Genomic DNA, 20,697 nt, shown 5'->3' with positions numbered 1-20,697 from the left:
TTTAAACGAATCGAAAAAAAATAATTTTTCATTTAGAATATTTTTTCAAGAAAAAAAAAAAGGTATTTTTTGTTAATTATTCGTCGAAAAACAGTAAAAGAAGCAAAAATTAAAAAAAAACAAAAATTAAAACTATTGTTTAAGTATACTCGTACATAAAATATTGGAATATTTAACACACAAGCACTCAAAGTCTTGAAATTCCACATACGCCTGATTTTTTAATACAATGAAATCATTCACACACTTTTCAGAAAGAAAACATGACGCTATCATTTTTGTTTCCATCAAATTCTCAGCCTCATCCTCACCACTCAACACAGAAACCTAATGATAAACCAAAAAGAGTCAATGAATTTTCACAAAAATTACTGACATACTTTGTTCTGATCTGTATAAAACAAAAAAAAAATTGGAGCTATTTGACCAAGAGAATCCTTAACATTAAAAAAAAAAACTTTACTTTGAAAAGCTCGAATTGATTTTAAAAATAAAAGAACTCCTTCTAAAACATTTTTTTGTTCAATCTAAATGCACATATAAATAAAATTGAATGGAAGAAGAAATTTTTTCTTGATATTTTTTTGCCTACATGAATAGAAGAAATGACCACACTTTTTTGACGGTATCGAAAATTTGGTATAAAAAGATTCGGTTTACGTTGAGCAAATATAAGAGCATTTGGTAGTTTAGAAGTACTCCAAGATGTTAAAAGTGATCCATTGTTAGCTTCAGTATAAATTAAATATGCTCCGTCATAGTTGTTAATTTGATGTGATACTCCTTCTTTTCAAAACCAACAAAACGATGAATTCTATTGAAAAAAAAACACTCATGAATCGACATATTCCCTTACGTGAAATCTCCTTCTTACTCGTACACTCGTCCAATACATTTTCTTCCAGAGACTCATTTACACTGGTATCTTCAAAAAAAGATTCCGACGCGTTATAATTTGAAAAAATTTTTTTTTGAAACACTTTATTAATATATTGATCTGTTGGGGATTTTGAATTCTTTATCTTATTATTATTGAAACCTGATCCATTGGGATTTTTTCTTGATTCCACATGTTTTGGTTGACCATCCAAACATATGTAATCAGGATCATCATAATTACATTGTGATGGGCAACAATATGCTCCCATTTTATTCTTAAGGGTTTAGTAAGACGCTATTGATTAAAATTCTGCATTTTTTCGCCAGATGACGTCACGTCTCATTTTTTCAGAGATAAAACTAATCTTTTTTTTGCTTATGCGTCCAATAAAACAGCTTCCATGTTTTCTACAAGAATTCTAACAGATGAAAAAAAAAAAGACATGTTACCTGAATGTATTAACAGGGTATGTTTTCTATAAATACATCAATTTTCACCTTATTAACGACATCAAAGAAAACTTGTTCGTATGGAAAAAAAAAGCCTCACAGGGTAAATCACTTCATACTCCCCACCTCTCTCACAACTATGTTAAAAAAATTACTTTATATATTCAATTGTTTTGTTTTTCTCTTTTACACCTGGATCATTGTTTTATAAGTGAAAGACATAAAGAAGAAAACATGCAGTTGTTTTTTTAAACAAAAACATGCTAGTTGAAAAAGAGGTCTTACAATTCATCTACACAAGATGCCGATACCATACAAAAGGAACAATTTAACTTAAATGTCTTTTTGATTTTTTTGCACTCAGAATTTTTTTTTTCAGCGACCTTAATTATTAATCTATACTCTTCGGAATACGCAACGGTACGTTTTTATCCTCTTTCACACCAACCCCACACACGCACACTCCCTTGCCCTCACACCCCCTTCCTCTCACACCAAGTTGGCCTACCACTGGCGTGCTCTAACACCCTCTGACTTTTTTTCCTCTTTCCCTGTTATTGACTAATTTTCTCTCTGTTACATTCACTCGGTTGCACGTCGTTCAATAATTGTTATTTTCTTACAAGAATATTGCCATTCTTATTTTTAGGACAACGCTAATGGATACAGTGATGCCAAAGACTGTTTGATTCGTTTTTTTAAACTACAAACGTGATTCCATAAAATTCTATTTTATTAAACCGATTTCTTTTTTAAGTCAAACACTGTTATCTTCTTCAAAATATAACAAAACTAGATACAACGCAATGTATCTTTGTGAGAGAATAAAAAATTTCGTTAACCCTTTTGTCGTAGCGATCATTTTTTTTGAATCACTTTTTTTATTTATTTATATTTATTTATCTTATTCTTTTGTATATTATTTAGAAAACAATAAGAATCAATGTGTACGTATTAAAGCTTATATATAATAAAGTGTCTAGACAGTAAATGTTTTTTCAAATTTCAGAATACTCACTGGAAGAATGTTCTTGCACCCAAAAAGTCGGGTTTCTTCTCTTTATGGCTGCATAATGATGATACCGTTTTTAATTCAACGATTTTTCCATTATGCGTCTTACCAGTGTCTCTTACCTTATTATGTTGTACAGTTTTACTTTTTTTACATCTGTCTCAAGCCATTGGTATGGGAAGCCAAAAATGGTTCTATGTTTTATGGAATTTTCATATGATCGCTCTTGTTTTATTTCTCTATATTATTTTACCAATATTGTTTATTCAATTTGTTATTCAAACAAATTCTTTTAACTCATATTGTACGTTTCTTACGATACTACGTTTCTAGGTATTCAGTCGAAAAAAATTGAAAATTGTCTTGTTTCTAGTCTTCAATTTTATTCATTGGATCGTCATGATATTGTTAACGCTTTTTATTTCGATTGCTGTTCCATTCGTTGGCGGGAAAAAAATTTTTTTCTTAGATTATTCAGATATCAGTGCGGATAGTCTCTTATTGCGCTGTAGTCTGTATGGAGTGATACTAGCGGCAGCTTTTGGAGGCGTTGGAATAACACAAATTGTGTATACTTATTTTTCACCGTATCAGATATCTCAGGAATACACCAAAACATTAAAGTTGTATTATAGTAATATTGATACTAGGCTTGACAAAATTAAAAACGATATTTACTCTTATTCGGATATTCAAAGGACACTTACTTCAGTTGTATGTTCACTTTAGCTTGTACATCCAAAATCTGTAAACCATAAGATGTCTTTTAAAAGTCTCACACGGATAAATTAAAGGAAAAGAAAAAATTTTGGGGAATTCTTTGTCTTGGAGTAAACAAATCAAAAGAAGGTAAAAAAACAAAAAACTTTATTTTTCTGATGTTTTTTATTCAATTTATTTTTAAGACGTTTTTTTAGAAAATGAAGTAAAATTATTGGAACAAGCTAAGCAAGAAATTCAAGAAGGTAATTTTTTTTCTTTTTTTCCCAAGACAGTTAAATTTTTTTTTTGAATGTATGTGAATATATATATAGAAATCGATGAATGCTTAGCTTTAGAAAAAGCTAAAAAACAGAATTCTTTTTTCCCGCTTCTTTTTCAACGGTTTTTCCGTTTCCTTGTTGTTATTTTTTGTATTTATCAGGTAACATATTTACGTTCAAAAATATGTACGATTTGTATTTAATTTATTTTAAAATATAGATAATGTATACATTCTATAATGCAGTGTTTCATCGCATTACACTGCTTGATCCCATCAACTCCATCTACTCTTTTTTCAATCAAAATAAAGAGGTATGGTTAGTTGTATAAAACGCGCTGTGGGAACTTTAAAAAAAGTAGTTGCTAATTTTAGATTCCAACACACCTTCTGTGGTTTGTACGCTATGGTTCCTTTTTGATTCTTGCCATTGTTTATATCGTGACATTTCATCAGCTAACATGCAGGGTATACTTTGAATTCATAGTATAAATTTCTCCTTTTAACCTTTTTTTTTGTTTGTTTTTAAAAAAAGGCTGCAGCAATTTTCAAAAAATTCCGCTATAATTTAACTGTTGAGCTTCTTGTTGTTTTGTTAACTTACATTGTATCCCTACATGTTTGCGCATATCTTTTATTATTTCGTTTTTATCTTCCGCTTCATTTAAGGTTTTTTTTTTTTTTGTTTTGATTAAAAAAAATATTTTTTTTAGATATTCTTCAAAAACACAACCCGCTGATATTTATCGAAACAAAGATATTTTGTTGCAGCATTTATGGAATTTTATTTTTACACTTTCTGTTATACTTTCAGGACTCACCTTTTTTATTTATCGTCAAATATCGAAGGAACATGTTTTTTTGTAGTTTCCGATAATGTTCTACATGAGAGAGAACTTTTTAAACCAACAAAAAGAATTTTGTTGTGTAGATTAACAGAAAATTTATGTTGGATGTCATTTTTTTTTTTAAGAGAAAAAAAAAACTGTAATGAATGTCTCAAACGTTGTTTTTCATTTTCAATAATAATAACAATCTATACAACTAGAAAAAGCCTACAGTTATAAAAACACTTTCCATTCGTTGTTAAGTTGTGATAATGGGATCAAGGAAGAAACAGCTTTATTTATTTTGAAAGCCCATTCTAAAATTCTTGGTTAGCCTGTATGAAACAATGCCTCACTCATTGACCAGTTTAAAACATCGCGTTCAAACATATTATAAGAGGTGTAAAAATAGTTTTGAAATAGATATCTTTCATTCAGAATATCAACATCTTTTTTCTTGTATTCAACACGAAGCACTATTTTCCTCAAAAGGTTTACTCTCATGCGAATACCGCCAAATATTTTGGCCTATTCTTATAGGTTTTGTTTATTTTGAATCCCCAGTGTTAACAAGAAAAATTTTACATGAGAAGGTGCTAAAATCTAAAGTTAATGCATCCCTTATTCGTCAAATAAAAACGGACGTTTCACGAACAACTGGTCTCGTGACGCAACCAATAAAAAAAAGCCAAAAACTTTTAAGGTATTTTTTAATAAAACTCTTTACAAATGAATATCCTGAACAGCATATTGATTACACGCAAGGAATTCATGAATGTTTGGTGATGATGTTTCGAATATTTTTAACAAAGCCAAAATTAAAAAAAATACCTTTAGTATTGATTGACAAAACGTCAAGTAGGTTACCTCTTTCTGAATTCTTTCAAATCGTTACCGATATGTGCGAAGACTCCAAAAAAAATCTTTTATGTTTATATTATCTTAGTGAAAGATTTGTGTTAGGATATTTTTACGATTTGTTAAGTGCACCTTTAGATTGGACAATGGTATCTTATCTAAAAATGATTGGTGTTTTTCTTTTTAGTACAACACCTACCTTATTTTCCTTAATCACTTTATCTTCAAGGTTGAATTCATTAAAGGATTATGACGTGGATAACGACAAGGAGATCAATTTGAATTTTTTGACAGGATTTGAATTTCAAAATTGTTTACCATGGATTTTAACATTTTTTACTCATGATCTTTTAAGATATCACACAAAAGATTCCCTGGTTCGTTTTAATCTATGTTGTCGTATTTGGGACAGTCTTTTGGCGGGTCCTCCTCACTTTTGTATTTATTTTTGTGCAATTGTTTTACAACAAACATATGTAGTGGATTCATTATTTCAAATAGCTGAAAAGTACCATATTCATCGCCAAGCCTCTTTTAATAAAGAGAATGTGAATGATGCTGCTTCTTTTAAGTATTATCGTAGTATTCCAGGTCTTTACTTTTCGAAAGATTTTCGTGAAGAAGATATTGAATTATTTCATTTTGAACTCGCTGAATTTTTACAACATCTTCTCTGTGATACCCCTATAAATATTTTAGTTCCTTTACTACAAAAAGCTTTATATGAAACGGCGTGTTTTTTAAAACAAGAGAGTGAATGTATGGGAACATTTAAACGTTCTCACCTTTTTCAGTTATTGCATATTTCAAAAGTTTCATATAAGCTCCCTTCTCTGTCTTATCTTTATTTGGATGATTGGCCATGGCGCTTTTTACCCGGTCCGTCCTTTTTATCAGAACCAATCACATCTCACCATATTGTAGACTCTTGGTTATGTTGTAAGAATAAAATATATTATAATAAAAAGAAATTATATCAACTACCACAAGATGGGAGTAGAAGAAGAATTTATCAAAACCGAATTGTTTCAGTTGGCTTGTACCGTTTACGGCACTTGTGGATTTCAGAAAAAACTTTCTTTATTGTTACTTTTCTACTAGTAATGTTTTATGGGCGTTTTTTCATATTTTCTAGTTCTTGAAGACGATTAAGTAACAAAGAATTGATTTGTTCACTTAAGGAAGGTTGCCAACGCGTATTTCCAATACAGTCACAAAAGAGCGTCACAATCCTTTCCATTGTGGTATCTTTCTGAAATTACAAGTGAAAAGTCAGCCGTGATTACATTACAATTAAACACCTTCAAGTTATTCAATGTTTTTCGAAGTAAAAATAACTGATTTTGGTCACATAACGTGAAACAATTGTTGTTTGTATTACCGCCCCTCCGGTATGTTAAAACAACAAACCCTGGTAGATATATTTTTTTTCTTCTACTTCATTTTTGCGTTAAAAAGCAAACGTACATGTAACGATATAGGAAATAATGGTAGTACATTGAGAACAAGATGTATCTTGATGACACTCAACCAAGGTTTTAAAAAGACACAGCGATTTATTAATACAGCGTAAAACCAATGGTGGATAGTTTGAATGATTTTCAGGGACACATCTAATAAGATTATTAAGACTCCATAAAGAAGCCAAAAAACGAGGAATCCAAGGAACTAATGTCGTCGTCAATAGTGTGAAGTTTCTAAATGACATAAAAACGAGTTGTATTTTTTTTTTTTAAAGCCAAAAGATGTTGACACTTGGGATTTACCTTGGTAAAAGCATATCACCTGTATAGTTTAAAATGAGTGTGAATGTTTTTTGTGTTATAATGTGTGGATAACACGTAAAGGTATCCAAACAAAAACAAAATAAATCATATTGTACTAATGTTTGATTCCAATGGCCGGTCATAGATTTTTGATGCAAGTTGTTACTGTCGTGATGATTTGAAGAAGGAGGCTGTAATGTGATAAAGTACTGGTAAAATACTTGTACTAGTTCTTGTGCTTGTGTGAAGTGAAAAACGGTTCCATACTGTTTTAAAAGACGCAAGGGGACATGAAGAAATGCAATTAAATGATGAAGACTAAAACATTGACTCCAAACATGATCCAAAGAATTTTGTGAAATTGTGATAAGAGTTTGTCTAGTTGGGTCATTTTTTGTGTGATAAAAAAAGGATTTTAATAAAAAATGAATTCTTTTTAAAACATTTTGAAAAAGATTTAAAACAGTGTCTAATTGAGTGTGGTTGCTTAAATAAGGTATTAAGACAAGTTGCATGAGATTGGTTTGTGAACGGGAGGGATAGCAGACAATATTCGCTCGAACGGTGTCCCATTCCCAGTCTGTTTGCGGTAATGGTAATGTAGGAAGGTGAGTGTTGTAGGTTGTAAACAAAGCGTACGAGATTAAATATTTTAAACAAGTATTGAAAAGAAAAGTACGCTTTTCAAGTGTTCTGTAGAAACAAAATTATATTATACTTTTTAACAAATTTTTTTTCTTAACACATACAAAATTACCTTCCAAATAAGCGCCACACATAGAGAAGAAAAAAAAGTTGCGTACGTTCTTTAATCATGTTTTTAGTCAAATGTATTGATAAATGAAGAAACCAATGAAAAAATTGTTTTGCTAAACAGTAAGATAAAGTATGTGTTTCGTGATAACATAAAGATGACCATGCATGAAATAAAAGTTCAGCAATGATAGGACCATGAAGAGAAGGTGTTAAAGAAGGAAGTTGTGTTATAAAAAGATCTTGTAATGTGGTACAAAAAAGAACCATTTTACTTAAAGGTTGTGTCCACTGTGTATAGTAGGTAAAAAGAGATGGTAGAGGTGAAGTGTGTAATACTAAATGTTCTTCTAAAAGCTGACATAATAAAGTAAATAATTGTTTTTCTTCTTTCCATTCTTCAAAACGTGTAGTAATAAGCGGTAAAAGTAAAGAGCACACTCTTCTTGTTTTTTTGACCATTGGTTTTGATGCATGTTGTACAGCATATTGATAAAAATGAAAGACATCCTTAGTTGTGATTGTTAAAGGAATTTTCAAATATAGAACCTCTTCCAGTAATCGACATAATAAATCTATCAAACATGACAAATCCTCTTGCGTTAAACATACATATTGTATAATACTCGCTGTTATTTTTGAAAGTAAGTATTGTAAAGTGTTATCACAATAGAAAAGAAAAGAATGCGTTGCATGTTGATGAACTGGAATAAAAAAAGAAGAGTTCAAAAGAAATTCCAATGGTTTATACGAAGGCAAATGACGCAAACGAAACGTTGGCAGGCATAGTAGAAAAGAACAAAGTAGATGACATTTTTCCTTCATACAAAGCAACACTGAAGAATCGTTTATCATTTCAATAACCATATCACATATATTTTGAATAGCCTCAGTGTAATCCCATAATAGAAACATGAATTCATGTAGGGATGGTGTGTGAGAAATAAGCCGCAGAATTTTGAAAGAAGTAAGAGTGTCTGAATCAAGATTTTCCTTAGTGTCGGAATAAGATTGAAGAATTTCATAACATCTACACTTTGTTGTTTCTTTGAAATGCTTTCTTTTTCTCATAAAGAAACTTACTTCAATTCCAAATCAGCTAAAATTTGTTTTAGCAGCTTAGGAAAAATTTCAATACATGGATGCAGAAAGGAAAGATTCGATATCCAAAGATCTTCTTCATTTCTATTGTTTTGCTTAAGTAAATTGAAAGCAACATACACTAACAAACAACCTAATCGAACTGTTAATCGACTAGGAAGTAACTGAAACGATGAGGATTTCTCTTCAAGTAAGACAAAAATATCCAGAATACACTGAAACGTTTCAAGATATTCCTTTTCATTGAAAACAGCTTTAGCCTTTGTTAGGTGACTATTCATAGTTTCGAGAACATGAATCATATAATCTTTTAAAAGAGCAATATCTTCATTAAATTGCATTGATATTTGACCACTTGTTTCGTACTCTAAGAAAATAGTTTGTAAAGATTTCCAACACTCTACTAACACACTTTTTTCGCAAAAATTCAAATTCTTCATTTTTTAAAAAAAGCCTAATTTTTTTTTCTCTTTTTTTTATTTTCAATTGAAGCGAGACGGCTTAAGAGGTTTACAAAAAAAAACATGTGACGACTAAAATTTAAACACTCTATGTTGACGTAGCATTAATTTAAAATTCTTCATTTAAACAAAAGCATTGTTGTTCACGTGATGCCATAACACCTGCTTTTTGATATTCGCCAACACGTTTTTCAAAAAAATTGGTTTTGCCTTGGAGTGAAATTAATTCCATCCAATCAAAAGGATTAGATGAAAAATAAATTTTACCCACACCTAATTCACATAATAAGCGATCAGCGACACATTCAATATAATTCGACATAAGCCTTCGATTCATTCCTATTAAATCACACGGCAATGCATCACAAATAAAATAGCGCTCCACATCAACAGCCTCCCTAAAAGAAAGTTTATAAATTATTTCAAAAAAAAAGAAAATGTGTGTGACAAATAAACCATATTTTAATAAAGAGAATATTACCTAATGATATTTTGCACTAAGGAATCAGGTAGTTTATTTCTTATTAAAGAATATAATAAACAAGCGAAATCGGCATGTAAACCTTCATCACGCGCTATAAGTTCATTTGAAAAAGTAAGTCCAGGCATTAAACCTCTTTTTTTTAACCAATAAATAGCACAAAAACTTCCAGAAAAAAGAATTCCTTCCACTGCACAAAAAGCAACAAGCCTTTGAGCGAAAGAACTTTGCGAGTTTTCTCCTTGCATCCAGCGAACGGCCCAGTTGGCTTTAAGTTTCACTGCTTCAATAGATTCAATAGCATTCAATAATTGATGCTTTTCTTGTGGATTTCGAATGTATTCGTCTATTAATAAACTAAAAAGAAGATTTTCTTTTTAGCAAAACCTCAAAAACAAACAAACAAGGAACGAAACGCTTCACCTATACATTTCCGAATGAATATTCTCCATCATGATTTGAAATCCATAAAATGCACGAACTTCAGGAACTTTGACTTCATCCAAGAAACGAACAGCGAGATTCTCTAAAACAATACCATCACTAGAAAAGAAAAAAACGTACACATAGAAACTGTAGGATTCATGGATTTTTTTCATTTCAGTACCTTGCAGCAAAAAAAGCTAAAACATGTTTAATGAAATGCTGTTCGTTTTGGTTTAAAGTACACCAATCCTTGTAATCATAAGCTAAATCCACTTCTTCTGCTGTCCAAAAAGATGCCATATGCTTTTTGTACATATGCCACACTTGAGGATATTGGATTGGAAACATCACCTAAACAACACACATGATTGTTTTATGTTACCAAAAATAAAATAATCAGTAGGGTTGCATTACCCAACGCGATCCATTTTCGGTCAATAACGGCTCCACTCCTTCGTCTACATGGTCTGTTACAGAGTCTGATAATTTCGTGAAACATAAAGTATGTACCTTGCTGTTCGTGTAAATCAACTGGGCAGGGCTGCAAATCGTCACAAACCGACGCGTTATCGGATGAGCTTGATAACGCATCAAACGAAATATTCATTAGATTACAAAAAAAAATTACACGAAGTTTTCTAAAAACTTTAAACAACTTTTTTGAAACAATTAAAAATAAATGTTTTATACAATTAAAAAACACACTTCAAAAATTTTGAGTAAAGTCTTTTTTTTATGACCTTGATAATTTATAAAGTTCCATACTTGTGTGTTAGAGTAGCAAAACTGTATGCGTTAGCACCACAGAACACTTGTTATTCTAATTATATGAATTTTTTTTATTCATACTACGTTGCTTTCTTTTTCACATTGTGTAAGTCCATTCAGTCCTGTTGCACCACTCTGGGACAGGTTTTCGAGTGTTCTCGGACATTTCTCAGCCTGCTAAGCCACAGCAACGGATTCCTTACTTTGCTATATTTTTTCCCATCTTGTCGCCTAGCGTTTCAATTTTTCTTAAAGATAAAGATCAAGAGAAGACGTTTTTTTTACCAAGTGTACTTCTTTAACGACATGACCTCACGCAATTACACACAACCTCATTTCAGTTAGGTGCATCAGTTTCACTATTACTGAAATCATGAACAAAAGAGCAACGTGCTCAGATTGAAGTGCAATATGTGTTTGCGCTAGAAATCGTATCAAAAAAAATTGAAACCTTTTTATGTTCGATTAAAAGGCGCTCTCAAATGCACGTTTGTGAAAACCAAACTGTGCTACCTCACTGCTTTTTTAACATGTGTATTTTTTTTTGACACTGCACCATTTTTTCGATTAGTATTTTTGCATAGGAAACATTTTTCTAGTAGGACGTAGTATGCAATGTCTTTTGATATAGTTTTTTTTATAATAAATGTTAAATCATGCATTTTTTTGATACTAGAATTATAACAAGGGTGTTATTTTTAATGCGTCCGCGTTAAAACAAAATCATCAAGGAAGAGTAATTTTTAGTGGCTAAGCCATTTTTCTTTAAATAAACTCTTGAATACAGCAGGGATCTAGAGTCTTCATTCATTAAGTTGAATGGCATGCGGTTAAAACAAAACATTTTTAAGGGTGGAAGGACCAAAATGGTTGACCGAAAAGACAAAAACGCGAAAAACGTCGTACTCACGCCAATTGTTCGCATCGAAATGTCATATTTTCTTAATCATTTTAGCATTTTAAAGAATGTGGACTTAAACCCGTGGTGATAGTGATATCATTTGACATGAATCCTAAAAAAAATTTAATACATATGTTTAAAACAGTCAAAAGGCAAGTCAAAGTGACGCTTACTTTTTTACGACTTTTTGAAAAGTGGAAACATTCGATGTTCCAGCGCTTTACAAGAGTCAAGAGCTTTTGAAAAACATTGCGTCATACAATTTTTCAAAGCTGTTTCATGTTGTGTTCCATTTGAAGAAGAAGCTGTATAATTAGAGTCATGACATCTTTCTTGACACACCTGAATTTCCTTTTCAAGACACTTCATTTCCTCTTCCATTTTCTGTTTCAAATTTTCTAAAGGTTCACTACATTTATGTACACATTGTTCTATTCCATCCAAAGTAGTATAGTGGTCAAAACAAGTAACACAGCATTGGTGGTACTTTTTTTGATACGGAAAAAAATATGTTACCAACTTCTCGTTAACCTTTTGTATGTTAGTGTGAAATTGAGATATCGAATTTTCCAAAGATTCATCCTGCATTACTCTTAACCTTGTGCACAAAATTCGTAGTAAGCATGGCGTCTATAACAATAAAATGTCGATTCTCCTAACATCTGCATGCAGGCCTATTGAAAGTAATTTGGTTGCAATAATTTCTATCAGATGACACAAACAATAATTCACTAAAGTTTCATTATGCCATCTTTTCATCGTTCACTAAAATCTTTCCATTCTTTTAATTTAAACAAAATGAAAAAAAAAGTCATTTTCTTATTGTTCCCTTTATTAAAAACCCCATAAAAAAATTCTTGCATCCTATAATATTATTCGTTAGTCAACACTTCATCCAAATGCCTTCCCCACCCTTCTTTTCTAATGATCACAAACCTGAAGACTACTTGTCCTTGCCGTTAACGTTACAACAGTTTACTGTACAATTTTTGTGACGCTTTTTTGAACTTTTACATGTAACTATGATATTTTTACTCTCAAAAAAATCACACTTTAACCACCTTATTCTTTCCTTATTGTTTCAATTGAATGATCATTTTTTCTAAGCGTCTTAAGTTATTCATTGAAAAAAGGAACAAATGGAAAATGTAGTAAGAGTTATTAAAAAATGGCGAGACCATTGCGCGTTCACTTGCCTATTTTTTTCTGGGAATACATTATGGTAGCACGTAACGTGGTGGAAATATTGCTGTAGAACAATGATTTCTTTTGTTAACAAGAAATTTTTCATTCTCTGTTCAACATGCAATTACTTTGAATATGGCCAAAATTCATGGAAGCTTAATTAAACAATGAGTCTTAAGCAATCAATTGTATTCAAATATAAATATGACAAGCCATTTGTCAAAAGAGTACAACTAAAGCGTCTTTTCTTACTAGCAAACACTTGCAAGACTTTTAAGAGATATTATAAAAGACGCGAAGGTTCTCACGCCTTCAGCATATAATTACAAATAGATAAACTAAATTCCAGGATGCATCAAAGTCGTAAGAACATAATTTCTGTTCCCTAGCAGTGATACTTTTTGCTGGTATTGTCTGGATCTTTTGAAAAACACATAAACATGAGAAACATGTGACTTATACATTCGTAGGGTGAACGTTTCAACAATTTAGTTAACGTTTTTGTGACCAATTAATGAGAAAATAATTAGTCCCCATCTAGGGCAATATACACCTAAATAACGCAATTTTCATTTTTTTTGATTAACTAGTTGTAGAAAATAGTGAGGAATTAATTTTAAAAGCCAAAAGAATGAACGAACACCCCATAATGCCAATAGAAAGTGAAAAAAGGTTTTGGATGACGTGAATATAAAAGCAAACGTACTGACCGAATCATAGGAAAGAGTCTAAGAAAATGAATTAGCACACGTTCTAAAGAAAACAAAGGACTGCTGGCTCAATTAGTGAAAAGAATGGAAGCAACATTTTAAGTCATTATAATAGGAAAAATATGGGATACTATTTTGAAATAAGTTAATTGTTGATGATTCTAAGAAGGGACGAGCTATTTTAGTCATACAATGTGTGATTGTACCTGTTGGAGCTGATGATTGAGTAACCATTTTTATTCTTGAGGCTGCACGGTTCGAGTTATTAAAATAGATCCGTGTAATCACATTATGCAGCACTGTATACAAAACTTATAAAATTAAAACTCATGAGGACAGTAACAGAAAAAATAAATAATAAGTTCTCCTTTCTCTACTTAAACGAATCAACTGATTGCGAAACTCTGTCAATAACTACATATCATTCACTGACATGTAATATACGAGAATTTTTGAGATTTTTGGAAAGTGGGCTAACTCAACCTCCAATTACAGAAATAACACAACATTGGATGTTACCAGATTGTAATTTAATACCACTAACTTTCGCGTTACAACTTTTAACTCACCAACATAAAAAAACTAGTGATGTTTCTGAAAAACACTCAGCATTACTTTGCGATTTCGTTTCTTCTACTCAACGCATTAAAGAAAGCATACAATGGACCATTGACGTAATACTCGAGGATAAATTTTTTCTTTCCTTAAAAGAATTGCTCGCACTCCTTGTAGATCTTCCCGAATGTATTTTTTGTCTTTATGAAGTCACAAGACATTCATATGTGTGGAGAATAATTCAATGGGAGTTCCACGCATCACGCGTTATGGCGGCTTTACTTCATATTTGGAACGAGAAAACGACTACGGATGATTCAAACATTGAAACGTTATTGAGTGTTGACACGAAACAAGCAACTTTTTTGTTAGTAGAAACAACATGCTACATAATAGCTCGACAAAACACAATTTTTCCTTTTTATTTAGCGTGTTATTTTTCTACATCTCATCTTAAACACACAACATACGTTTTATCATCTTTTTCTATTGCCCCAACACACCGACTTCCTCAACTGATTCACAACATAACAAAACACGTGAATAAGAATTCACAAGCTATCAGAACACTGGCCAGTTTACTCATAGGTGCAACATCTGCAGGCATCCACGTTTCTAAAGGCCGCGGGAAAGGTTTCACGTTTTTTGGAGCACCAGAGCTAATAGATTTCATCTTTCCGAATGGCTTGACGCATACTAATACGTTGCACTATCCTTGCTTGACGTTAAAGTGTCTTACAGCGTTCATATACGCGGTAGATCCCAATGACGATGAAAACGATAGTTCCGATTTTTGGTACGCTTTATGGTCTGCTTTAACGCGCCACCCTTACTCGTGCGCTTATGTTGGAGTTATTCTAGTCGACGCTCTTTGGTTTGATCTGATTATTAATCTAGTATCGGAAAAGAAAACAACCGACGCAACAGACAGAGTTAACGTAAACCAGAATAAAGGTAGTGCTAGAACACTAGTAGCCCAGCGTTTACGGTCTCTAGAACAACTGTGGGAGTGCCTGATGCGCCCTGTCATAACCGATATACCTCCTCTATGCTACCTTGTAATAACATTAGCAAAACTACGTTTTTTGTTAACTACACGGAACGTTGTACGCTCGAATATACTCGCTGGTTACAGCGAGTTTGATATTCTAAGTCAAATAAGTTTCAAGGTGAGCTGATGCGTTAATTAGTCAAAAAAGCCAGAGTAACTTAAAATTTTGTAACGCAAAAGGAAAATTTGAGTGTTACGTCTTAACGAATCGATTGAGAAGACTATTAAAACGAAAAAAAATCATGATATGTTTTTTGTTTTGTTAGTGTGTAACAATTTTCCAAGAAGTTTCAAGCTGTTTGTTATCTTCCATACCATCGCGTGTGTTAAGCGCTCAAGTGATGCTAAGTATTACCGGAGCTATTTTGAAAATAGAAGCCCCCGACGATATATCTTGGAATGTTTTTCCTATGGATTCAAATGCTTCACAGGACACCATACTGGATCGGAACGTCCCTGATGTATCGGAGTGGTTACCAGCAATTTTGTACTGCACTGAAATTTCCGATGACGCAAGTGACCAGGTGAATGTCATATTGCTATGTTTTTCCTTGTAAAGAAGACGTATGTTGAATGTGATAGTAGAAGAGTGATGTTGACGCTGCATCCGAATGTAAGCGAATGCATGCAGCAAAAAGCAATGAAGTACTTTTCTTAAATGATCCCCTAAAAAAGAAATCTTGTGATTCTTTAATGGAAAATTTAAGAGTAAACAAGAAAAAAAACAAAGATGATGACCAAAAGAATGAAGATGTTGTTGTCCATCCAACATCAATAGTTCCACTTTTGAAAAAATCGAATTTCATAGAAATTGATACCAGTCGGAAAGTGCTAAAAATTCTTCCAGAAGCATCGCTTTTGACATCCGTACCGCCAACATGTTTGAGACAATGCTTAGAGCGACTTTCAGAGCCATTGCGGTTATCAGACGTTCCTCTACAATGTCGATCTGTTTCGAGCTTAGATGAATTTTCAATTCCGAGAAAAGACGAAACCCCTATAGAAACCTATTGGAGAATAAGACGTGCGCTGTTAACAATACCTCTGCTTGCAGGGTAGACAATAATTCAAACAGCAAAAACTCATTGTTCTTTATTCTAGTCAAGATTATGAAGGAGATCATATAGCATCAAAGCTTGTTGGAGTCTTGCTGAAATTAGATGATACAAATAATATGGAGGATTTTCAATCAATACGAAAAAAAGCAACAGTGTCTCTTATTGTCGCCTGGCCAAAGAGCACCGTCCAGTGAGTGATGAAAAAATTCCTGTTCTGTGGTTTTATAATTCAACAATTTTTTGTTTACTATATACAAATTTTCTACCAATATTTTAAAAAGAAACCATAAACTCATTGTCTTCATGTTCACAACAGAGTTTGTGTCAAGACAGCTTTTGAAAAAGATCTTTCATATTTCATAAGAGTTACCGCTCTTCAAATACTACATGAATCTCTCAGGCAAGTTCGGTTGTTGCTAACTCAAAGTCATTTTTTAACGCATTTTATAGGGAACAAATGGATGCAGTAGGTCTCAAAGAAAAACAAACCCAGGATGACTCTATAGATCTTCATACATTGGCAACATTATATTATAATGAGCTTTTCAGAGAACTCTACTACTTTTTAAAGTCTAGAGAGAGTCACCAACAATCAACGAATGATATTCAAACGATTTTAAATGAAGAAGTCAACCAATTTTTCTCACAGCTTCTGTTACTGTTTTCGGACTTGTTAAATGCCGCGGCAAATTCGATAACAATCATGAAAATGCTTGCAGAATTAGCAATAATTTTCGACATTGTTTTAGTCTCAAGGAATATTCCGTTACGGTAAAAAAAAAATTGTCTCAACACATTACATGTTATTACAGACGTAGCGGCTTTTATTTGCTAGCAAAGTATGCAACAATCGTCAAGAATTATACAGAAATGAATGAAGGATTGGGAAATAATAGGGTTTCTTGGTAAAATACTTTTAATTGACCATGTTGTATTAAAATTTTTCTTGACAGGATTGCAGAAATTCTTCGTAATTCCGTTTCCAGTGACTCAGACCAAATTTGTAGAGATATTGCACAATCAATCCTAGCTAGATTCACTTCGTTCCATCTTGCAATATAATTTGTTTGTTGCAAAATCATAAGATAAATGGTGTAGTAATTCATTTTATTTAAAATAGTAAAGGCTTTTTGTTAACAAAAATAAGTAGATAGAGAACATTGAAGTAATATTATTGTGAAATGCGTCTTGGAATTAAATGTTTTAAATTCAATTTCGACACTACATTACTTTTTGTGACGTTAAACAAGAAGAGAATTCGTATTGAGAACAAATCGCTGCTAGTGCAAACCAATATGAAACGACATTACAAAAGACACAACTGTTATTTTGTTTTCTAAAAAAACTGTTTCTTTTAGGGTTTTTTTTAAAACGGCGTCTTCAATTTTTGTCCCATCTGTATGATGAGACCATGTAGAGAGGTCTTGAAAAAGAAAAAACAAATGGTATCAGCAACCAGATTTGGATCACCTGTTTCGTTCAATAATTGCTGACTGGAGTCTTCAGTAGAGCACGTTTCCTTCATGCAAAATTTAGCGTGAATAATCGAAGTTGTATGCGAATCATAAACAAAAAGATTCTGAGCGGCATCTGGCCTTTCAGTGCTACCAAAAAAAATTTTTTTTTTTTTTTTTTTTAATATTTGGAATACCAAGAATTGTTACACGTAACAAGTGATTCTCCTTCAGATATAGCAACCACGTCAGCAAGGTTATCTTTGGTAACTTGTCGCTAAAAAAGAAATAAAAAGTTTTTACGTTAAGACTTTATCATAGATCACCTCAAGAATTCTTTCCTCTATAGTTCCAGTTGCAAACAAACGATAGACATAGCACTGTTTCTTTTGTCCTTCCCTCCAAATTCTTGCCAAAGCCTGAACCAAGGAATCGAAAGAAATTATTGCAAAAAGCCTAATTTTGACTTGTTTATCTTGGGCAGGATTCCAGTCAGGGTCAAACAAAATTAATCTGTTTGCACCAATTAAATTAATTCCACATCCACCTGCTTTGCTTGAAAGGAGGAAAGCAAAGTAGTTATTGGAGGGTTGGTTAAATTTCTATATCAATTACATTTCATAAATGAACAAAATTCAAGCGTACTTACAGTCACCGAGTCATGGCGATGTTTAATACTCGTAGTTCCATCAAGTCTTAAAAAAGACAGTTGTAAATTTTCAAGTAAGGTCTCTATTAAATCCAGTGTTTGAGTAAAATTCGATATAATGACAACTCTATCACCCTCTTGGCTGTTGACCCAGGTAGTGCACCGTATATTGATTAAAAGACTAAAGATAAAAAACACATTCAACATAATTTTCATAGGTGAATGCTATAACTTTAACAAAAAAAAAAGTTTTCCTGATTTGTGAACATCAAATGAATTGTTTGTCCGTCTTAAATTCTTCGTGGAAATTCTTGACGATTCATTTTTTTTCTCAATGAGAGCTGGGTGGTTACAAATTTTCATAAGGTTCTAAAAAAAACTTAGCGATTTTACAAAAAAGAGAAAATCATTGTACTTGAATGGCCGCCAGAACTCGAGGACTCCAATTTTTTTCATTTAAGGATAGGTTTGTAGTTTTTCTAACGATATTACAAGTTTGAGTGTAAAGATTTTTTTGATTTTCTGACATTCGACAAAATATGGCCTACACAAGACAATATAATAATGCCGTGTTTTTAAGAGCCTACATAGATAGTTTTGCTGGGAAGATGTTCCTGAAGAAGATTATTGGTTCGTCTTAATATATAAATGCTTGTAAAGTAGGAAAGTTCTTCAAATTTTTTTTGGCTTTCTTTTTTAGCATTTTCCGTTGCGTCCATTTGTTGACCAGAAAGAATTGGAATCTAATTTTGTTTAATTGAAACGAAAATTGTAAATGTAGTTCTTACTGTATACTTTCTTCGAAAAAATGAAGCATTTCCTATTATAGATTCCGAAATGCATAAAGAAGATAAGGTGAATAATTCGTCTAAAGAATTCTTCATGTCAAATGAACAATTTAATGCGTTCAAAAGGATCAAATGTTGTGAAAAGTAATTTATACCTGGACAGGTGTTCCCGATAAAAGCAATTTCTTAGATGCTTTTAATGAAGCGATGGTTGCAACGATTTTGGTTTTTTCATTTTTCAACCCTTAGCATTATTGCACAGAAAAAACTAAATGTCAACAATGAAAATGATTTTAAAAAGTAAGATTTACGATGCGCTTCATCACAAATAACCATATCAACATGGCACCCATGAAGATGCTCCGAATAAAGACGCAGTGACTCATAAGAAGTAATAAGAATTCGTGACTGGAATGATTTTTTATTGATGTTAGCAAAAGTAAAAAAAAATGCGATTACTTGATAATCATACTGAAAACATTTATACGTTGAGACGACATGATCTTTTGAACTACTTGTTATAACAGTATATTTACACTTGTCGCCAAGCCATTTATCTAATTCCGATGCCCTAGCATATAGAGTGACAAAGTTCTATATATGATCTTAAAAGATACAAACCAGTTTCGAACTAAAGAAGCAGGCGTGACAATCAATGATTTTCTAACTGCTGTAAATTAAATGAGTTATAGAATTTTTTGATGAATAAAAACTTTATGAAAACGACATACCGGGAGTACTATCAAAGCCTTGATGTAAAAGAGTATACAAAATCGTTATACACTGTAAGGTTTTTCCAAGCCCTATTAAAGGAACAATGCAATCAATTCACTTGAAATCGTCTACCCATATCGTCTGCAAGAATGCAACCACTAAGTGGTGTTTCTATAAGACTTGCGCATAGATGGGAAGGAACAGTGGTTAATCCCATCAGACAGTTAAAAAGAAATTGTACTCCGATACGTTGATGAGCTCGTAAATGTCTTTGTAAACATTTAAGATTTGAATGAACAAAAAAAAACAAATTTTTGAAACCACACTTTGTCAATATAGGATCCACTATGATACACCCTTTATATAATCCTCTCATCTCGGTAGGAATGCTGGAAACGTCTTGCGGGGGCGTCCATAACACAAATGGTTCAATCTCTTCCAAAGGGTTCAATGGACTTGCTTGTAAATGTATTTCTTCGGTTGGGGGATTTAACAACGAATCAAGAAATGTCGAGATTCTCGTTCCATACGTCTGAAAAGAACACTTTAAAAACAATCGCAACAGACTTCTTGAACCTTTGTTTTAATTTTTTCCACGTCCTCATCACATCGAATAATATGAAATGGTGGCAGAAATGGTTTGCACAAAATTTCCTTACCGTCGTGAGTGCTGTCTAGTAGTATACTATGTTTTCCGTTCGAACGTATTAAACAAGTAGACCCTTTGCATTCACGACAACTTTGCATTGTATTTTGGAGTATTTCTTGTATTCAACGGAGATATTAATCTTAGGTAGAAAACACTTTTTGGAGTTGTTGTATATTAAAATGAACAAGAACGTGAATTTAAATTTTTACACACCATTGC

General features: G+C 32.2%; 6 protein-coding genes across 27 annotated transcripts; 2 read left to right on the top strand and 4 right to left on the bottom strand.

Moving 5' to 3' along the window:
* Positions 1-10: 10 nt before the first annotated feature.
* On the bottom strand, positions 11-1,519 carry LOC128883636 (uncharacterized). Of its 3 annotated transcripts, none has more exons than XM_054136209.1 (5): positions 1,378-1,519; positions 857-1,298; positions 593-786; positions 381-527; positions 11-327 (listed from the first exon to the last, which is right to left on the bottom strand). In XM_054136209.1, exons 2-5 carry the CDS (start codon positions 1,146-1,148, stop codon positions 133-135), a joined length of 828 nt encoding a protein of 275 aa, XP_053992184.1. In that variant the 5' UTR covers positions 1,149-1,298; positions 1,378-1,519; the 3' UTR covers positions 11-132. The 3 variants fall into 3 exon arrangements, with proteins under 3 accessions (XP_053992184.1, XP_053992186.1, XP_053992185.1); XM_054136211.1 differs by having other exon boundaries at positions 593-783; XM_054136210.1 differs by lacking the exon at positions 1,378-1,519 and having other exon boundaries at positions 857-1,313.
* An 86-nt stretch (positions 1,520-1,605) lies between these two features.
* On the top strand, positions 1,606-4,339 carry LOC128883632 (uncharacterized). Of its 2 annotated transcripts, none has more exons than XM_054136198.1 (11): positions 1,606-1,749; positions 1,979-2,276; positions 2,339-2,645; positions 2,715-3,055; positions 3,115-3,190; positions 3,247-3,306; positions 3,376-3,485; positions 3,570-3,637; positions 3,699-3,791; positions 3,859-3,992; positions 4,037-4,339. In XM_054136198.1, the coding sequence occupies exons 2-9, from the start codon at positions 2,136-2,138 to the stop codon at positions 3,742-3,744; spliced, it is 1,149 nt and encodes a 382-aa protein (XP_053992173.1). In that variant the 5' UTR covers positions 1,606-1,749; positions 1,979-2,135; the 3' UTR covers positions 3,745-3,791; positions 3,859-3,992; positions 4,037-4,339. The 2 variants fall into 2 exon arrangements, with proteins under 2 accessions (XP_053992173.1, XP_053992172.1); XM_054136197.1 differs by having other exon boundaries at positions 1,614-1,749; positions 3,545-3,637.
* Positions 4,340-5,979: 1,640 nt separating this feature from the next.
* On the bottom strand, positions 5,980-9,206 carry LOC128883626 (uncharacterized). Its single transcript, XM_054136181.1, has 6 exons — positions 8,611-9,206; positions 7,532-8,557; positions 6,775-7,467; positions 6,476-6,705; positions 6,310-6,419; positions 5,980-6,260 (listed from the first exon to the last, which is right to left on the bottom strand). Exons 1-6 carry the CDS (start codon positions 9,066-9,068, stop codon positions 6,117-6,119), a joined length of 2,661 nt encoding a protein of 886 aa, XP_053992156.1. The 5' UTR covers positions 9,069-9,206; the 3' UTR covers positions 5,980-6,116.
* On the bottom strand, positions 9,115-10,857 carry LOC128883633 (uncharacterized). 6 transcript variants are annotated; one of them, XM_054136202.1, is made up of 7 exons: positions 10,702-10,857; positions 10,507-10,651; positions 10,411-10,463; positions 10,178-10,347; positions 9,994-10,113; positions 9,571-9,927; positions 9,115-9,487 (listed from the first exon to the last, which is right to left on the bottom strand). In XM_054136202.1, exons 2-7 carry the CDS (start codon positions 10,601-10,603, stop codon positions 9,199-9,201), a joined length of 1,086 nt encoding a protein of 361 aa, XP_053992177.1. In that variant the 5' UTR covers positions 10,604-10,651; positions 10,702-10,857; the 3' UTR covers positions 9,115-9,198. The 6 variants fall into 6 exon arrangements, with proteins under 6 accessions (XP_053992177.1, XP_053992178.1, XP_053992180.1 ...); XM_054136203.1 differs by having other exon boundaries at positions 10,507-10,641; XM_054136205.1 differs by having other exon boundaries at positions 10,507-10,641; positions 10,762-10,776.
* Positions 10,858-13,889: 3,032 nt separating this feature from the next.
* Positions 13,890-17,317, top strand: LOC128883625 (uncharacterized). 6 transcript variants are annotated; one of them, XM_054136179.1, is made up of 9 exons: positions 14,734-14,911; positions 14,977-15,284; positions 15,433-15,690; positions 15,752-16,221; positions 16,268-16,414; positions 16,541-16,624; positions 16,675-16,995; positions 17,037-17,129; positions 17,178-17,317. In XM_054136179.1, exons 1-9 carry the CDS (start codon positions 14,881-14,883, stop codon positions 17,284-17,286), a joined length of 1,821 nt encoding a protein of 606 aa, XP_053992154.1. In that variant the 5' UTR covers positions 14,734-14,880; the 3' UTR covers positions 17,287-17,317. The 6 variants fall into 6 exon arrangements, with proteins under 6 accessions (XP_053992151.1, XP_053992149.1, XP_053992150.1 ...); XM_054136176.1 differs by having other exon boundaries at positions 13,890-15,284; positions 17,065-17,129; XM_054136174.1 differs by having other exon boundaries at positions 13,890-15,284.
* Positions 17,318-17,371: 54 nt separating this feature from the next.
* LOC128883627 (uncharacterized) lies at positions 17,372-20,687 on the bottom strand. 9 transcript variants are annotated; one of them, XM_054136190.1, is made up of 18 exons: positions 20,406-20,687; positions 20,156-20,361; positions 19,962-20,098; positions 19,847-19,918; positions 19,737-19,785; positions 19,575-19,686; positions 19,427-19,523; positions 19,271-19,359; positions 19,116-19,205; positions 18,915-19,070; positions 18,743-18,871; positions 18,560-18,696; positions 18,328-18,508; positions 18,146-18,280; positions 18,005-18,097; positions 17,876-17,955; positions 17,695-17,828; positions 17,381-17,647 (listed from the first exon to the last, which is right to left on the bottom strand). In XM_054136190.1, exons 1-18 carry the CDS (start codon positions 20,574-20,576, stop codon positions 17,505-17,507), a joined length of 2,211 nt encoding a protein of 736 aa, XP_053992165.1. In that variant the 5' UTR covers positions 20,577-20,687; the 3' UTR covers positions 17,381-17,504. The 9 variants fall into 9 exon arrangements, 8 of the variants coding, with proteins under 8 accessions (XP_053992160.1, XP_053992157.1, XP_053992159.1 ...); XM_054136185.1 differs by having other exon boundaries at positions 17,372-17,647; positions 18,005-18,280; positions 18,328-18,410; positions 18,462-18,508; positions 19,427-19,686; XM_054136184.1 differs by having other exon boundaries at positions 17,378-17,647; positions 18,005-18,280.
* Between the last annotated feature and the right edge of the window lie 10 nt (positions 20,688-20,697).

This window comes from Hylaeus volcanicus, unplaced genomic scaffold, assembly GCF_026283585.1.
Source record: "Hylaeus volcanicus isolate JK05 unplaced genomic scaffold, UHH_iyHylVolc1.0_haploid 12237, whole genome shotgun sequence".
Classification (NCBI taxonomy): Eukaryota; Metazoa; Arthropoda; class Insecta; order Hymenoptera; family Colletidae; genus Hylaeus; species Hylaeus volcanicus.
The sequence above is the reverse complement of the archived record's forward strand: the minus strand, read 5'-3'. Positions and strand labels throughout refer to the sequence as shown.

Bases quoted from the DNA above. Each gene is read 5' to 3' on its own strand.
- LOC128883627 (XM_054136182.1), bottom strand. From the start codon at position 20,576: ATGCAAAGTTGTCGTGAATGCAAAGGGTCTACTTGTTTAATACGTTCG. The intron at 18,872-18,914 runs GTAGGCTCTTAA...TGTCTTGTGTAG, and splicing joins TTCCCAGCAAAACTATCTAT to GCCATATTTTGTCGAATGTC. The intron at 18,281-18,327 runs GTAAGTACGCTT...TAATTGATATAG, and splicing joins ATCGCCATGACTCGGTGACT to AAATTTAACCAACCCTCCAA.
- LOC128883636 (XM_054136209.1), bottom strand. From the start codon at position 1,148: ATGGGAGCATATTGTTGCCCATCACAATGTAATTATGATGATCCTGAT. The intron at 787-856 runs GTAAGGGAATAT...GGTTTTGAAAAG, and splicing joins GAGTAAGAAGGAGATTTCAC to AAGGAGTATCACATCAAATT. The intron at 528-592 runs GTAGGCAAAAAA...ATGTGCATTTAG, and splicing joins TGGTCATTTCTTCTATTCAT to ATTGAACAAAAAAATGTTTT.
- LOC128883626 (XM_054136181.1), bottom strand. From the start codon at position 9,068: ATGAAGAATTTGAATTTTTGCGAAAAAAGTGTGTTAGTAGAGTGTTGG. The intron at 7,468-7,531 runs GTAATTTTGTAT...TTGTTTCTACAG, and splicing joins GTGTGGCGCTTATTTGGAAG to AACACTTGAAAAGCGTACTT. The intron at 6,706-6,774 runs GTAAATCCCAAG...TATGTCATTTAG, and splicing joins GGTGATATGCTTTTACCAAG to AAACTTCACACTATTGACGA.
- LOC128883633 (XM_054136199.1), bottom strand. From the start codon at position 10,587: ATGCGTTATCAAGCTCATCCGATAACGCGTCGGTTTGTGACGATTTGC. The intron at 10,114-10,177 runs GTACTGAAATGA...TTTCTTTTCTAG, and splicing joins TTAGCTTTTTTTGCTGCAAG to TGATGGTATTGTTTTAGAGA. The intron at 9,928-9,993 runs GTGAAGCGTTTC...TCTTCTTTTTAG, and splicing joins ATTCATTCGGAAATGTATAG to TTTATTAATAGACGAATACA.
- LOC128883632 (XM_054136197.1), top strand. From the start codon at position 2,136: ATGTATCTTTGTGAGAGAATAAAAAATTTCGTTAACCCTTTTGTCGTA. The intron at 3,191-3,246 runs GTAAAAAAACAA...TTTATTTTTAAG, and splicing joins AGTAAACAAATCAAAAGAAG to ACGTTTTTTTAGAAAATGAA. The intron at 3,307-3,375 runs GTAATTTTTTTT...ATATATATATAG, and splicing joins TAAGCAAGAAATTCAAGAAG to AAATCGATGAATGCTTAGCT.
- LOC128883625 (XM_054136174.1), top strand. From the start codon at position 13,890: ATGAGGACAGTAACAGAAAAAATAAATAATAAGTTCTCCTTTCTCTAC. The intron at 15,691-15,751 runs GTGAATGTCATA...ATGTGATAGTAG, and splicing joins CCGATGACGCAAGTGACCAG to AAGAGTGATGTTGACGCTGC. The intron at 16,625-16,674 runs GCAAGTTCGGTT...CGCATTTTATAG, and splicing joins ATACTACATGAATCTCTCAG to GGAACAAATGGATGCAGTAG.